We start from the raw sequence: 16,384 nt of genomic DNA, 5'->3' as shown, positions 1-16,384 counted from the left end.
TTGGACATGGGCGTGATCTTTTTTCAGACGCATACAACCCCCCACCCCCAAATAGTAGCAAAGAGTGCCATATTGATGTCCTCCCTCTTTAAACCCCTGTTACGTACGTTCTGTTCGTCTCACAGAAACCCCCTTTTGCAAACCGGCCTACACGTATTCGACACTCGACAGGTCAGCTGCTTGTTTGTGCTCTTGTGATTCACTGTAAAAGTACTTGCTTTGTCAGCACTGTTAAGTTGCAATTAAAAATTATAATATTTGTTTTTATTGCACTTTATGTGCTTATGTGCTTTCTTTATTACTAATGTCCTAGGTACAACATGGCATGCTTGAACAACAAGTCACTTTTGATGTTTTTTCTCTGTATATACTATATTAGCATGTATTAGCATGTCCTGCTATTCCCTAAACATACTGTGGTTCATATCTGAACAATTTGGCTAGCATTTGTTTCCAAGGTATTTCAATGAACTAATGAGTCATTTAAGAGCTGCATGAAATACTTTTAGACATACGCTACACGTTCTATATAGAGTCTCTGCTTCTACCACAATAGCAAATTTGCTTTTTTGCAGCATAAAATGGTATAAAAAGGCACTCAAATACATTTTAAGTTTTATTTGGTTACATTGATAATATTAAAAGAAAAAAACCCCATTGTTTTCTGATTAATCTGTGCCAAACAGCTTTTTAAAATATTGGAAATTATCAGAAATGAGACTAATGGATTACTTTTTCCCCATGGGTGGTGCTACAGTAAGACAGTTATTTTGAAATCTGAAGGTTTGTTGTGACATGCGACTGCGCTTAGCATAGAAAATACTTTTGAAAGAAGTCTCTTATGCCCACCAAGGCTTATTTGATCTAAAATATCAAAACTACAGTGAAAACAACTTATTACAATTTAAAACAACTGTTTTTTTTATATACAGTTGCAATCAAAATTATTCAACCCCCCAGAGACTGCGGTACTTTACAAATACAAGCTTTTCTGAAGATCCTAGACTTTTTAAAAATTGCATCTACAACAGTTTACTAGCATATTAAAAGTGATAATATAAATATAATGTAATGTTTTTTTGAGTTATAGGATTTTTTTTTTTTTAATAACAATACATTTTTTCTAATTCTAATAATATTTTTTTTTTTATAACACAGCTATGTCATAATTATTCAACCCCTATTCAACATTGCTGTTTTAAGTCACTTATTTTTATGGCAGGGAATAAAATTGTCTTAAAACAAAATTAAAGAAGAAGTCCACTTCCAAAACAAAGACTCACATATAATATACTCACCCCCTTGTCATCCAAGATGTTCATGTCTTTCTTTCTTCAGTCGTAAAGAAATTATGTTTTTTGAGGAAAACATTTGAGCATTTTTCTCCATATAATGGACTGATATGGTGCCCCAATTTTGAACTTCCAAAATGCAGTTTAAATGCGGCTTCAAACGATCCCAAATGCGGTTGTAAACGATCCCAGCCAAGGAAGAAGGGTCTTATCTAGCGAAATGATCTGTTATTTTCATTAAAATAATACAATTTAAATATATCTCAAATGCTCATCTTGCCTTGCTCTGTGTTTTCTGACTCAAGATAGTTAGGCTATTTCGAAAAACTCCCTCAACTTCAAAAATCATTTCAAAATCATCCTACATCGCTGCAGAAGTACCGACACAGTCTTTGCAAAGTGAACATGGAAAGAAGATGAAACACCCTTAACAAAAAAGGTAAAAAAGCGATATAGGGCGATTTTGAAATTGAGGGAGAACATGAGATGGGAGTTTTTCGACATGCACTAACTGTCATGAACCAGAAAAAAACAGTCCAGGCAGAGTAAGACAAGACGAGCGTTTGACTTTAAAAAGTAAATAAATTGTACTATTTTTATGAAAATAACCGATCATTACGCTAGACAAAACCCTTCTTTTTTTAAAAAAAATCTCTTTTTAAAAATAGAATTAGCTTGGGGTGTTACACATACATACATTTAGCCCATGCATGTGCTGAAGTTGAGTAGCAAATATGGTAAAGTCAACAGAGCTCTCACAAAAGCTATAGAGAAGAAATAGTTTTATTATATTAATAAGCCTAAGGCTACATGAAGATTTCCAAGGCATTAAAATTTCCTAGAGACACAGCTGGCAGCCTTATTCCTTGGTTTAAAGTGTGTCATACCAGAAAACCTTTGAGGGTATTGAACAAAAAAAGTGTAATATTAAAATGTTAGATGAGAGCAACTGAGAAAAACCTGCAATTAACTTTCCAGCAGGACAGTCATCCCAAAGTATACATCCAAATCTACTTATGTATGGTTCTGTTCAGTCTCCAGATTTAATTCTCATTGAAAATATTTGGTTGAATTTGAAGAAAGCAGTGGCAGTGTGAACCAAAACAAAAGATTATCAGTGATCTGAAAGGTTTTTCAGGTGAGGAATGGGCTAAGATTGCAGTAGAGAGGTGACAGATGCTTCTAAGCTCTTACAGGCAGCGTTTATTGGTGGTTTTAAAGAATAAAAGATTCTGCACCAAATTTGACTTTTGGGGGTTGAATAATTTTGAACATGAACGTTTAGAGCCAATTTGTTTATTTATTTTAATTTTTCATCAACTTACGTTCTCAGAATTACTCAAATGTGTATTAATAAATTTGTTCTCTGCAGCAAAATGTCTTGCGGGTCAAGGGGGTTGAATAATTTTGATTGCAACTGTATATATTTTAAAATGTGATTTATTCCTATGATGGCAAAGCTGAATTTTCAGCATCATTACCCCAGTTTTTAGTGTCACATGATCCTTCTGAAATCATTTTAATATGCTGATAAATAAGCTAATAAGCTAATAAATAAGTTCTAATAAGCTAATAAATAAGTAAATAATTTTTTTTAACCTGCAGTTTTCACATTCAACTTTATAAACTCAGTTTTAACAATTTATACAATTAATTCCTCAATAGATAAAATGAATGAATGAATGAATAAAAATACGTATACCTGCGTTGTTTTAGCTGCTCTGCAGATCCAACTTTTTAAAGCCAATTATAACAATAAAAATAATTTCTCAACATATAAAGTAAAGTCTAAATAAAATAAAATAAGTTTGACCTGCACTGTTTTAGCAGATGTGCAGGTCCGGATTTATAAACCCAAATGTTATATAAACTCAAATGTTAGTAATTAATAAATAATAATAATAAAAAAAATATAATATTTAATAATCTTAATGATAATAATTTGTTGAATTATCATTAATAATATTACTACTACTACTACTACTAATAAAACTGATCTTGTCACATGATCCTTCAGAAATAATTTTAATATGCTGATTTTCTGCTCAAAATTTGTTGTTATCATCAATGCATCAATGCTTAATATTTTTCTAGAAGACAATGATATAGGTAATACAGATTATATGCACACAGTCTATATTAAAAATAAATAGGAATAGCAATTATTTGAAATAAAATATTTTTGTAACAATGTAAAAGTCTTTGCTAACACTTTTAATTAATTAAATTAAGACTATAATAATACATACTACAATTCTGTAGTTCAGCAAGTAGTTATATGATACACAAAATAAGATATTTTGAAGAATATTGGCATCCAGTTTTGGTGACCATTGACTTGCACTGTATGGGGAAAAATCTCAAAATATACTTTGTATTTAAATTAAACAAAGAAAGAAAAAAAATTACAAAAAAAGTACATTTTGGAGGGAACTATTCCTGTAATACTCTAAAGATGCCATTATAAAATGTGAAAAACAATGTCAACAAAAGCATTAAAATATCTTATAGTCAAAATATTGATTTACTGAAATTTACTGGCCCAACTGATCCAATTATGATGCTGCAATGAACTAAATCATGACTCTTGCAACATACACTGTAGCATACATGGTGATACTCAATTCTAATCATCATATTGAACATTTTCCTCCATAAAACTGTGCTTAAGTTTGATTTACTATCATCATGTTCTTGATTTTTTTTAGAGTAACCAACCTGACCAACCCCTGACTTCACCATCTCATCATTCACATCTTCCAGCTGTATTAGCACTCAATATCAGCACTCTTTATGTGAATGGGCAATGCCTTTCCCTGTCCTGCAGCTCCCAGCATCCTTCAGCTGTCCATCTGGCCTTAACGCCTCCATTATTAACATCCTCAACTGCATCTTCTTCTGACGAAGCTTCCATTAGAAACACATTAGACTGGACTAGATTGATCACGCTGGATCAATCTAACTCAGACTCCTCCAGCACTAACTGTCTTTGTTTGTCCTCCCATCTGATTGTTTTGACCTCAAACATCTAAGAAGACTTAAATGTCCTTTCAAAACAAGCCGCTGCATCTCGTTCATTTGTCTGTATCTCTGAAGCTGCAAATCAATCATGTGGTCCACATTCGTCGTGCAGGATGAAGATGTGAGGACGGTGAATGCATCCCCTGGGGTGCCCCAACCTTCTGGTGGGCTGGAAGGGTTTTTGGGATCACGAGGCGGCGGGCGCAAACGCCGCTATAGAACGCAGTCCAGTTCTGGAGATGGCATTAGCGATAGCCAGGAGGGCAAAATCAAGCTGACATTATTCATGGCTATAACTGGCATCATGCTTACCGTGCTCGGGGTGGGAACAGAGTTCTGGGTGGAGCTGAAACCATCCAAGAGCTTCTACAACAATCAGACTTGTCTGGTAGCACATTACGGCTTATGGAAATGCTGTACCAAGACGTTCTGGGTGTCAGATACGGACCCAAAGCTGGAGATGTGTGGGCCTTTGCATGCACAGGGAGGTAAGAGCTTTTGTGAACAATGTCACAAGTGGAGTAGGAGAGTTGCGAATAATCCATCAGAATAACATCACCTTTTTGGATCCCATTATAGAATCCAATTGCACCTTCTTTAAGTTCTACACCACTGGAGAGAACATTGTCCTATTTCAGAAAACGCCAGAAAAGGGTGAGTCATCTCACATCCCCCTCTCTATCTTTAGATCCCATAGCACTAATGTGTCTTTCTTTGTGTCGTCACTGAGTGCTGACCCCATATACACATTTTTCGCCGAAACATGATATGTAGATGTTATATAATCAGCAACAAACAGCATGAATAATAATATAAAGGAAATAAAATAAAGGAACGATCAGATGGTTGGTGTTTTAATGCCATGCCAGCTTTCTTGGGTATTTTGATGGCAAGTGGCAAGTTACTAAAATACTATAAAGTACCTATATAAGGTTTTTAAAGTTTGATGAACTATGATAATGATTTTAAAGGGAATCCTGGGTATTCAGACTTGTATGGCTTAATATAACGTAAATGATGTCTCTTACTGAAATATGTAGTAGAAAACCAATAACAGATTTATGGTATTTAAAAATTCTATATTGTTTTATACGTTTTGGACTATGTGGGGCACTATAATTTTGATGATGTGAAATGGTTGCACTCGTTGAGCTACTGGCGCTACCTGTTCCTGTTTTTACCACAACACAACTCTAGCTACTTCAGCTACTGAAAGAGCTAACAGGTGGCGATGGCAGGTTTAAACCAATCTATGTTTTTCCCACAAGGAGCCTAAATGCCCCCTGATATCAAGTAAAATCTGCGCTGAGAAACTTAGCAGCTGCAGGGTCATGACAAGCGTCAGCATGTTTACATCCTGCCAGGATGGCATCTACCGTTTCGTGTCTCTGCCGTTTGTAAGCTCTTTCACTAGCTGTGGTCTACTAAAAGCCTCAAAGGCATCAGGGCTAAAGTGGAGGGAACAAAGGCGCAGGTCTTTAGGAAGTTTTATTTGTCCACAGACATCCTTCCCATTCTTTTGTCCTCTTCTAAGTCTTCTAAGTAAAGACTTACATTGCTGCTCGTTGCCCTTCAACTGAAAATTACAACCAAAAACTGCACAATGTAGCATCATATCAGTATTTTATTTTCCGAGTTGTGTTGATGTAAAAATAGTAACAGGTAGTGCTAGTAGCTCACCGAGTGCAGCCATTTCACGGCATCTAAATAATGACGCCCCTAGTCCAAAATCTGTATAAAACAATCTGGATTTTTTAAATAACGTAAGTCTTTCATGTGTTTTCTACTACATATTTCATTGAGAGACATAATTTACGTTATACAAGTCTTAATACCTGGGGTTCCCTTTAATAATAATATTTTAATAATATTATTTTAAATAATATTTTTAATAATTAATGTTAACAAAGATTAATAAACTAATGGAACCTTATTGTAAAGTGTTAGCCAATATTGTAAGAACATAAACAGATTTAAAGGTGCACTCTGATACTGTGCCAATAAAAAGGTTAATGGTTATTATTTTTAAAAGATGTGAATGAAATGATGTACTATTACTGTACATGAGAGCCTTGAAATACTCAAACAGTTACAGGAAAAACATCCATCCAAGTGTTAAAGGAGAAGTTCACTTCAAGAACAAAAATTTACAGATAATTTACTTACCCCCTTGTCATCCAAGATGTTCATGTCTTTCTTTTTTCAGTCGAAAAGAAATTATGTTTCTTGAGGAAAACATTTCAAGAATGTTCTCTATATAGTGGACTTCTATGGTGCCCCCGAGTTTGAACCTGCAGTTTGAACGCAGCTTCAAAGGGCTCTAAAGAACCGAGCCAAAGAAGAAGGGTCTTATCTAGCGAAACGATCCGTTATTTTCTAAACAAATTGAAAAATTATATACTTTTTAACCTTAAATGCTCATCTTGTCTAGCCCCGCGTGAACTCTGTGTATTCTGGCTCAAGACAGTTAGGGTATGTCAGAAAACTCTGTTTGTATTTTCTCCCTCAACTTCAAAAGTCATTTCAAAATTTGCTGCAGAATTTCTGACCCAGTCTTTGCAAAGTGAACATTCAAAAAAGATCACACACTCCTAACAAAAAAGGTAAAACAGCTATATAGGACGATTTTGAAGTTGAGGGAGAACATGAGATGGGAGTTTTTCGACATACCCTACCTGTCATGAAACAGAAAAAAGCAGAGGTCGGGAAGAGCAAGACAAGATGAGCGTTTGAAGCTGCATTTAAACTGCATTTTGGAAGTTCAAACTTGGGGCACCATATCAGTCCATTATATGGAGAAAAATCCTGAAATCCATCATTTCTTTACGACTAAAGAAAGAAAGACACGAACATCTTGGATGACAAGGGGGTGAGTACATTATCTGTAAATTGTTGTTCTGGAAGTGGAGCTCTCCTTTAATAATAACAGTTAATAAACGTTTCTGCATCCATGTCAGTGAGTCATATAAAGTCTAAGAACACTGGAATGAAGAAGTAAATGCAAACCAAGGCTTACAGAGTGTACCTTCAAACCAAAAAAATTCAGCTCAGTATGTGTGTATAATTATGCCATCATATTACTGCTATTTTTTAAAGACTTCTCTTCTCCCATCAGATCTGACAATAGCGTCAGCCATGTTTGCTATCATTAGTCTTTTCCTGATGGTGATGGGCGCTATCTGCATTATCATGGCAGTAAGCAAAGGTGTCCAGTTCTTCTTGAAGCCAGCCGCAGTTTGCTTCATACTGTCAGGTAACATTATTATGGCTATTAGCTAAAACCTCTAAACTTAATATTCAAAATGCATTTTACATGATGCTTTTATCCAAAGTGACTCAGAAATTGCTAGGAAATGTAATAAAAGTACAAAGAATCACCACACAAAAGTGCAGCATGGCATTGCATTTAAATTTGAAGTAGTAACATAAACAGCAAGAGATATTTTCTGCAAACGCAGAACTAGCCAAACAATGTAGACTATGCTAACAAATACTGCAGGGTCATTCAGAAAAGACCATATTGCGTATAAAAGCCAAATAACGTAATTTTGTATACATTGAATGATACTCTCTTTCCTCTCTGTCTCTCAACAGGTGTCTTAATCTTCCTCTGCCTCATAGTTTTCCACCAATCAGTGCTTTCATTCTTAGCAAGTGACCAATCCATACCTCTACACTATGAAATGTCGTGGTCAGTGACGTGCGTGGGCTGTGCCGGGGCTCTGGTCATTGTCGCAGGGGCCTTGTTCGTGGTCCTTACTCTTCCATACAGTCCTTGGGAGAAGTGCTTACCTAAGAAAAACAGTGACATCTAGTGGTGTGGGGGCTAAAGTGCACTTCTCATTCAGTTTTTCACTAAATCCTCTTGATTATGTGGAACAGACAACATATATAGCACAGTGATTATACTGTGCGTAAGTTGGCACTAGAGAGGATGCTGTTGGAAATGTAAAAGGAAGTGGGCCAGACATTTTGGCGGAGTATTTGTACCATTAGGATGGAATGCCTAAAATAATTATACATATAAGCACATAATAACTTTAGCATAATAGCACTATCATTTTTTTGTGTGTAAACTCATGTGCTATTCCTTTTGTTAGTTTAATGTTTTTAACATAACAATTTTTACATTTTGTCAATAAAATCTTACATGGGTAAACGCAATGCTGTATATTTTAGTTGACTTTATACAGCTTGGGATGTTTAAAGGTTGAGGTTCTGGATACAGTTACATTTAACCTTTATGAAGATTGAGGTATAATTGAGGTAAACTTATAATATTTAATATCTAGGACTATAATTTTATAAACAGAAGTCTACCTACTGAAGCCATACTGTAAATATGTTGAATATAATTGTGGCATAAATGTAATTTTTGGCATGATTGGGTTTTGAGACACTGATTGTTACTGAAATTGTAAGTAACAGAAATGAAGCTAATTTATGCTTTTATATTTATGTTTCTGTGGACATTTTCAAGCTTTGATCTGGTCTTGGCACTACATTACATCAAAAAAAAAAAAAAAAAGTTCTCCTTTGTAATGTGGAAAACAGCCTTCATGTCTTGTTTTTTTGTACCCACGGTGGGGGAAATAAGAGAACCACTTGAAATACATAACAAAGCTGCTTGAGATACATGAGTGAATTTATTCTGTTCCTGGCCGACATTGGTTATTTATTAACAGTGGCGCCTTAGACATAAAGCGACCACATGGAATCTGACATTGCATATTTGAAAAACAACATGATCACTCAATTTATTTCATTTAATTAATTTTTTTTTGAGTAGTGGACAAAACTGCAGAATTGTACAAAAATAACAAATAAAGTAACAATTATTTACAGGATCACAACTTTAAATGTTCTGGCTGATTTGCAGGAGTATACACTCTGAGAAATTGCTATTGAAAAAGCTACGTGCTGTTTTTAAATGTGGAAATACATCATCACATTCACAGACAGAGGGGAGATTAGTCTTTGAAAAGGAACTTCGGTTACACGATGGTGCTTCCAGTTATAATGAAAATCTCATTTTGGGTTTCATCATTGGTTTGAGTCTGGCAGCTGACAGTGCCCGTGAAAAGCCCAGTTGATTCATCTCCGGTTCTGACCAGCCCTCTTCATCTGGAGGTGGTCGCTTGATGACAGCAAGAGACGAACTCAAATCAAAAGCATTAATTAAAAGTCCCAACGTCTGCTGCTGCTGCTCCTGCTGCTTCCCATTGTGAACGCTGACACTGATGCTGATCTAGAATCAGTTATTGAGAGTGTTAGAGGAAAGCAGATCATAATAATGAGAAATTTTCAATGTTGGCTGTCTCTGGTGCATGACAGAAATAGCTTTCCTACCGAGTTGGGCTAGATTATGCAACAATCCGAACTAGGAATGTGCTGGTTTAAAAATCAAACTTTGAGCATTTAATTTATTTGTTTAGCATATTAATGTGACCTTTTTATTAAACAAAATGACATCCAACACCACACTGATGTACTCTGTGTATTTCTCAACAGATACTTTGCCTTTCAATGTTTTTTTCTATGCAAAACTGGACAAATTCTTCCTATTTAAGCAAATTTTTATGTCTTTCTGGGAGTTTTGTTATTATTATTATTATCAGCTCTGTTGGTTCAGTTTTGGTTCACTGATTAATTTGATGATTTTTGCTACTGACTGAATGAAAATTGCACATTTTTGTATTCAAGTATTTTTATTTTAAAGTAAGCAATTTTTAAAGTAATTTCAAGAATTTTCATTGTGTGCATATTATTTATATTATATTATTATTATAGTTGTCAAAAGTTTACATACACCTTGCAGAATCTGCAAAATGTTAATTATTTTACCAAAATAAGAGGGATCATACAAAATGCATGTTATTTTTTATTTAGTACTGACCTGAATAAGATATTTCACATAAAAAACGTTTACATATAGTCCACAAGACAAAATAATAGCTGCCTGCTGAAAAATACCTCAGAGCCCACAAATTCTTTGTTTTTTCAGCATTTTTCAACAATGACTGTATGATTTTGAGATCCTTTGAGAGCCAAGTTTACACCCCTGGCTCTTAATGCATCGTTTTTCCTTTTGGAGCATCAGTAATATATGTTATATTATATTTATTTTTGACTTCAAAAGCCTTACTATATGCATGCATTTTAACAAAGGCATTAAAAATGACATTAATGCATGTTCATAAAAAAGAGTGGTGCAAATATGTGCATGCACTGGTTCTTATCCTAAACTGTTTTTGTCCGCTGTTGATCTCTTCTGCATTAGTGCACTTGTACAAGTGCAGTCTACGCACGCACTTCAGTATTTGTCAGATATGTGAAATGACATCCATGCCGAAGCCAAGATTCTATTGCTTATTTCCATCCATCCGTTTCGGATGTTTGGCATGCTCTCTTGATACGCATTGCTGTGTGTGTCAGTCATTGAGGGATCGTGATTCTTCTCCTGACTTGGAGTAATGCAAATTTAATATAAAGAATAAAACAACAACCACCTTGCCTTCATACCTCGTTTCTTTCTGTCACTGTCACAGAGAAACACATGTCATTTTCTTTTTTTGACCTCCTTCCAGATTTCCATCTCCCTGTTCATCCCACTCATCTCATTTCCTCCCTTCTGCTTCCTCTAAATTTAGAGCGTGGCCAATCGCGCTCCAGAGGACGTAAGCAACACAAACATGGATTAGAAGTGCGGATCCCCGCTCTTACCGAGCCACCTAAACCTCTCGTAAAATAGTGACCAACAGTATAACACACTGACTGACGCCAGTATGGTGTTGATGTTCTACTTCAGTTCAGCTTTGGTTACATATCAGGTGTCTTTACCTTCAGAGTGACCTAGATAAATCCGCAGGCCACATAGCAACTAAATCTTCTAATGAGTTACAGCTTGTTTATGTTGGGCCTATCTTTAAACTCTGCCCTTGTTAGTTTGACCTCTGAAAACTCTGCACTTCAGCCTGCTAATGATCACTAACGGTATTCCAGTGCACGGGATACCTGATCCTAACGACCCCGAGAAAATACCTGATGAGTCTTGTTTTCTTGCGATGATGTTTTTCTTTAAATAGCTAGTAGCCTCTTGTTTACATCGCAGTCGTGAGTCATTATTTGCTCATTGCTAATGCTAGTCAGAAGCAGGTAGTATTAGGAGGAAGGACATTTTATTCTAAAGAATATATTATTGGATGTACAATTCTAAACATTTATGATGCAGGATGAGTAAGAGGAAGATGGTAAATTTTGTCAACTTTTAGGAGAACATATAGATGCATATACAGTATGTACACACACAGATGACCATAAAGTCCATGTAAAGCAGTATTAAATGTGTTCCAATTATCAAAATCTTGAAAAAATGCTGGGGGCGTGTCTGCTGTCTGAGCTGCAGCCACGCCCACTCGCCGGATAGCCGCCGCCTCACTCTTAACTGTCAAATACTGCTACAACCTGAATGGATGAACGAGCTGTTTTATAAATTATAGCCATCAGGTAACATGCATTTTTTAGACTGTTTAATGGTCTGACTCAGTAGATAGTTCACAGTCTTTATAACGCAAATACATTTCTAACATTTATAATGTGTTTACTAGAAACAATTCTCTGAATTGCGTTTACACAGACTTTAAAAGCTAATAGACATATCATGTTTCTGAATATACCTATATAAAGTGAAATGAGTAGTTTGAATGAATTTTAGTGTTTATAAAACCCAGATGACCCACTGCTTCTGAGATTCTTAAGTATGTATACAGTGGACACTTTACTATCCCATGAGGCCATGGGAGGGGAGTTGTAAATAGACTGCTGCCGGGATGGCTAACTTTTGTAGGCCAAACCCAGAAATGAGTTAGCATTTTAGCACTTCTGATTCCATTGACCTGTAGTCAATAGTTTTTTAAATGGGTTTTTAATTAAATGCCTGAAATAAGGTCTGTGGTGAACACAAGCCAAGATATTTTCACATTTTATTTTATGACATAACATACACCAGTAATACTATCAGTGACTTAAAAAAAAAAGCTTTTATGTGTCTTAAAGGAGAAGTCCACTTCCAAAGCAAAGATTCACATATAATGTACCTACCTTACTTATCCAAGATGTTCATGTCTTTCTTTCTTCAGCCGTAAAGAAATTATATTTTTTGAGGAAAACATTTCAGCATTTGTATGGTATGGTGTCCTGATTTTGAACTTCCAAAATGCAGTTTAAATGCGGCTTCAAACAATCCAAAATGCGGTTGAAAACAATCCCAGCCGAGGAAGAAGGGTCTTATCTAGCGAAACGATCGGTTATTTTAATTTAAAAAAATACAATTTAAATACTTTTTTATCTCAAACACTCGTCTTGCCTTTCTCTCCATGAACTCTGTGTATTTTAATAAAAAGAATACAATTTATATACTTTTTAATGCCAAATGCTCGTCTTGTCTTACTCTGCTTGGACTGTTTTTGTTCTGACTCAAGACAGGGTATGTCAAAAAACTCTAATCATATTTTCTCCCTCAACTTCAAAAATGATTTCAAAATCATCCTACATCGCTGCAAAAGTACAAAACCAGTCTTTGCAAAGTGAACATGCAAAAGAAGATCAAACACAAAAGTTAAACAGTGGCCCCTCAGGCCCCTTAACAAAAAAAGTAAAACAGTGATATAGGATGATTTCGAAGTTGAGGAAGAACATGAGATGGGAGTTACCCTAACTGTCATGAACCGGAACAAAAACAGTCCAACCAGAGTAAGACAAGACGAGCATTTGGCAATAAAAAGTATGTAAATTGTATTCTTTTTATTAAAATAACCAATTGTTATGCTCGATAAGACCCTTCCTTCTCAGCTGGGATCATTTACAACCGCATTTGGGATCGTTTGAAGCCGCATTTACACTGCATTTTGGAAGTTCAAAATCGGGACACCATACCACACAAACGCTGAAATGTTTTCCTCAAAAAACATAATTTCTTTACGACTGAAGAAAGAAAGACATGAACATCTTGGATGACAAGGGGGTGAGTACATTATTTGTAAATTGTTGTTCTGGAAGTGGAGTTCACCTTTAAGAGGCAATTGGTAGCAAGTGGCTAAATGGGACTAGGTTATCAGGGTTAAACGTCATTACATCAAACAGGTAGTCCACATTTACAGTCTCATTGTGTTGTATAATCATGCTCTTGCAAACTATTCTAACTTAAACTTTTCCAACTTGAAGATTTTTAAAAATCCTATGCACCTGTTTCCTGAAGGCGCTACTGTAAAAAAGAATGTGGGTACAACTTCCGGTGAGGTGGCAATAGTAGCACACAAATGCTATTTGTGTGCTAATTAGCAAAGAGTGAAGTGTTTTTCGGATTATTGTTTACTTTGTAAAGTTGAAAACCTTTATGAGAGACGTCTGCTGTTTGAAGTTGTTTTCCCACATTGTTAGCAAGTTTGGATCGCTAAATCTTGAATGACTGTTAACTAGTGATGTGACATTTGTGAAAAAACGAGTGAATGAGTGTCACGTCCTGCTTGTTTACTTCGAACCGGAGGACGCGCCCCAGTTTTGATGCAAGGCCTCATGGGGCGTAGGAACCTTGTGGATAGAGTGTTTGCACTCACGTCACAGTTTGGTCAGTTACCCATATTGTCACTGAGAGTCACTGAGATGTAAACAACAGCATTGATTGCACGAATAATGTACTACTGAATATGTTGTTCTGCTAATTTATGCTGTCTAAACTAAACCACTGACAAAACGTGTGGAAGCTGCTAAATCATATAGAGAAGGACTTAGTAAGCAGGAAAGGGTGAATATTTTGACAAACTAGGTGGTTAGTTACTAGTTACTAGGTGGTAAAGATATGTATGAGCAGTATTGATTAAGATATTTCACCTACCTGACCAGTAATGATAAGAACATACATGAATGTTGTCAAGATTCTTGCCCTGGAATTCCTGGTTCAGTTTGGCCAACCACAAACGCCTTTTGTTTATCAGACTGTTTTTTGCACTCTTCTCCTTGATTTGATATACATTTTGGCAGTCTTTAGTACTTCAATGTTTTTCCTGGTCCGACAGATTAGTAGTCATGTTCTACATAGTATGAATGCAGCCAGTAACTTGCAAACAAACTCACATTTTACTGGCTCTTCTTCATTGCTTTGGCTTGATGGATCTTTATACTGACACCTATTGGTGTGGATGCATAAAATTTGTTAATTAAAGTATAGTTCACCTAAAAATAAAAATTTCTGTCACTAAGTACTCAAGATTGTGTTGTTCCAAACCTGTAAGACCTTTGATCATCTTCAGAACACAAATTAAGATATTTTGAATGAAGTCCGAGAGCTTTCTGACCCTGCATAGACAGCAATGCAACTACAACATTCAAGGCCCAGTAAAGTAGTAAGGACATTGTTAAAATAGTGTGACAGCAGTGGTTCAACTGTAATGTTATGAATCAAAAAAAAAAAAAAAAAATTCTTTTTGCATGCAAAGAAAACATAAAATTAAGCTTCATAACATTACGGTTGAACCACTGATGTCACATGGACTATTTTAACGATGTCCTTACTACCTTTCTAGGTCTTGAATGTGGTAGCTGCGTTGCTGTCTATGCAGGGTCAGAAAGCTCTTGGATTTCATCAAAAATATCTTAATTTGTGTTCCAAAGATGAAAGAAGGTCTTACAGGTTTGGAACGACATGAGGGTGAGTACTTAAGAATTTTCATTTTTGGGTGAACCGTCCCTTTAACTTTGTCACCCAAGCTGTTTTTGTGCATTTTTCTGTAAAATACTAGTTTTACTTTTTAAAAAATAGTGCAGCTATTTTTATAATTATTATTATTGTGTTAGTGTGATATGTGGTTAAAGCTTGATCCTGAACTTCTTGTTTCACTTCAGATGTGTATTGTTGCTGTTTGTGTTTTGTACTCATGTAGTTTGGACAAGAGTGCTGTTGGTGCAGATTCAAACTGTAACTCACATTGATGACAGCTCTGTGAACAGGCGCTCAGGTGATATTTTATTGCCTGACACTTCTCTGAAAAGTATGTACAGTAAGGATCCTTAAAACTAAATATCTATATAGGAGTGGATGGACACACACACACAAATGAGGCCCCTCAGACAGCATTTTCCTTTTATGAAAGTGAACGTGACACTCCAGAGAATTGTCTCTTTCAGTCATGTCCTTCCCTTGAGCGAGACACAGGCAATAATGCCTTGTTTTCCTTCTAATTACTCTATTTATGTGTGTGCGTCTCCTGAAGGCTTGTGTGTTTGGCTGACTACCTAGACAGTATTTCTAAGGCCTTTTTAGATACTTCATTATGGCCAAATTCAAAGGCAGCCTTTCCAGAGAAGGTGATGCCAGAATCCTGGGAAATACTGATTAACAAATATTTCATTAAATAAGGGTAAAAATAAATGAATCTAATTTGTGTGTTTTATGCTTATGTGCTGAGCATTGCTTCATTAGCTTAGCAAAATGTTACATAAAGGAATGTGTGCGTCACATTAAAAGCTCATTGAGTCTATTAAAGAAGACATATTATGCCCCTTTTTACAATATGTTATATAAGTTTCAGGTGTCCCCAGAATGTGTCGGTTAAGTTTCAGCTCAAAATACCCCACAGATTATTTATTATATAATTTGGAAAATGCCCATTTTGACTGGAAGCAGAAACACACTGTTTGTGTACATGTCTCTTTAAATGCAAATGAGCTGCTGCTCCCCGCCCCCTTTTCCAGAATAGAACAGTGCCTTTACAGCTCCTACCTCAGATATTCTGCCAAAAAGCATCCGTTTGGTTTTGATTATCACGTCTACCGTGCTGAAATCATGCGTTTTAAAGTCATATCAGTTTAAACTTCTGATATAGGGTTTTCTAAACGCACACATCCAAAGCACATGCACAGACAGCGGCTGTCACACATGTAAATACTAAATTAAGGTCTCTTTCATGTTTATCATGTCTTATTGCACTTAAATGGTCAAATACACACAAGTTTATGTTAAAAACACACAGGAATTACAAAAACAGTCAATTTTGTCTGTGAAGGTAAACAGCTGG

At 35.7% G+C, this 16,384-nt stretch overlaps 1 protein-coding gene across 2 annotated transcripts; it reads left to right on the top strand.

Moving 5' to 3' along the window:
- The first annotated feature begins 72 nt into the window (after positions 1 to 72).
- Positions 73 to 9,778, top strand: cacng6a (calcium channel, voltage-dependent, gamma subunit 6a). 2 transcript variants are annotated; one of them, XM_051136157.1, is made up of 5 exons: positions 73 to 171; positions 4,426 to 4,801; positions 4,893 to 4,967; positions 7,429 to 7,566; positions 7,908 to 9,778. In XM_051136157.1, the coding sequence occupies exons 1-5, from the start codon at positions 76 to 78 to the stop codon at positions 8,126 to 8,128; spliced, it is 906 nt and encodes a 301-aa protein (XP_050992114.1). In that variant the 5' UTR covers positions 73 to 75; the 3' UTR covers positions 8,129 to 9,778. The 2 variants fall into 2 exon arrangements, with proteins under 2 accessions (XP_050992114.1, XP_050992115.1); XM_051136158.1 differs by having other exon boundaries at positions 84 to 171; positions 4,001 to 4,801.
- Positions 9,779 to 16,384: the final 6,606 nt, after the last annotated feature.

The sequence above is a fragment of the Labeo rohita genome, chromosome 19, assembly GCF_022985175.1.
Source record: "Labeo rohita strain BAU-BD-2019 chromosome 19, IGBB_LRoh.1.0, whole genome shotgun sequence".
Taxonomy (NCBI): Eukaryota; Metazoa; Chordata; class Actinopteri; order Cypriniformes; family Cyprinidae; genus Labeo; species Labeo rohita.
Note: the sequence above shows the minus strand (reverse complement) of the source record. Positions and strands in the feature narration are given on the sequence as shown.

What these genes read in the sequence shown, in the direction of transcription:
- cacng6a (XM_051136157.1), top strand. Translation starts at nt 76, where the DNA reads ATGTCCTCCCTCTTTAAACCCCTGTTACGTACGTTCTGTTCGTCTCAC. An exon ending in TCAGAAAACGCCAGAAAAGG is followed by an intron (nt 4,968 to 7,428) that starts GTGAGTCATCTC and finishes TTCTCCCATCAG; the next exon opens with ATCTGACAATAGCGTCAGCC. An exon ending in AGTTTGCTTCATACTGTCAG is followed by an intron (nt 7,567 to 7,907) that starts GTAACATTATTA and finishes GTCTCTCAACAG; the next exon opens with GTGTCTTAATCTTCCTCTGC.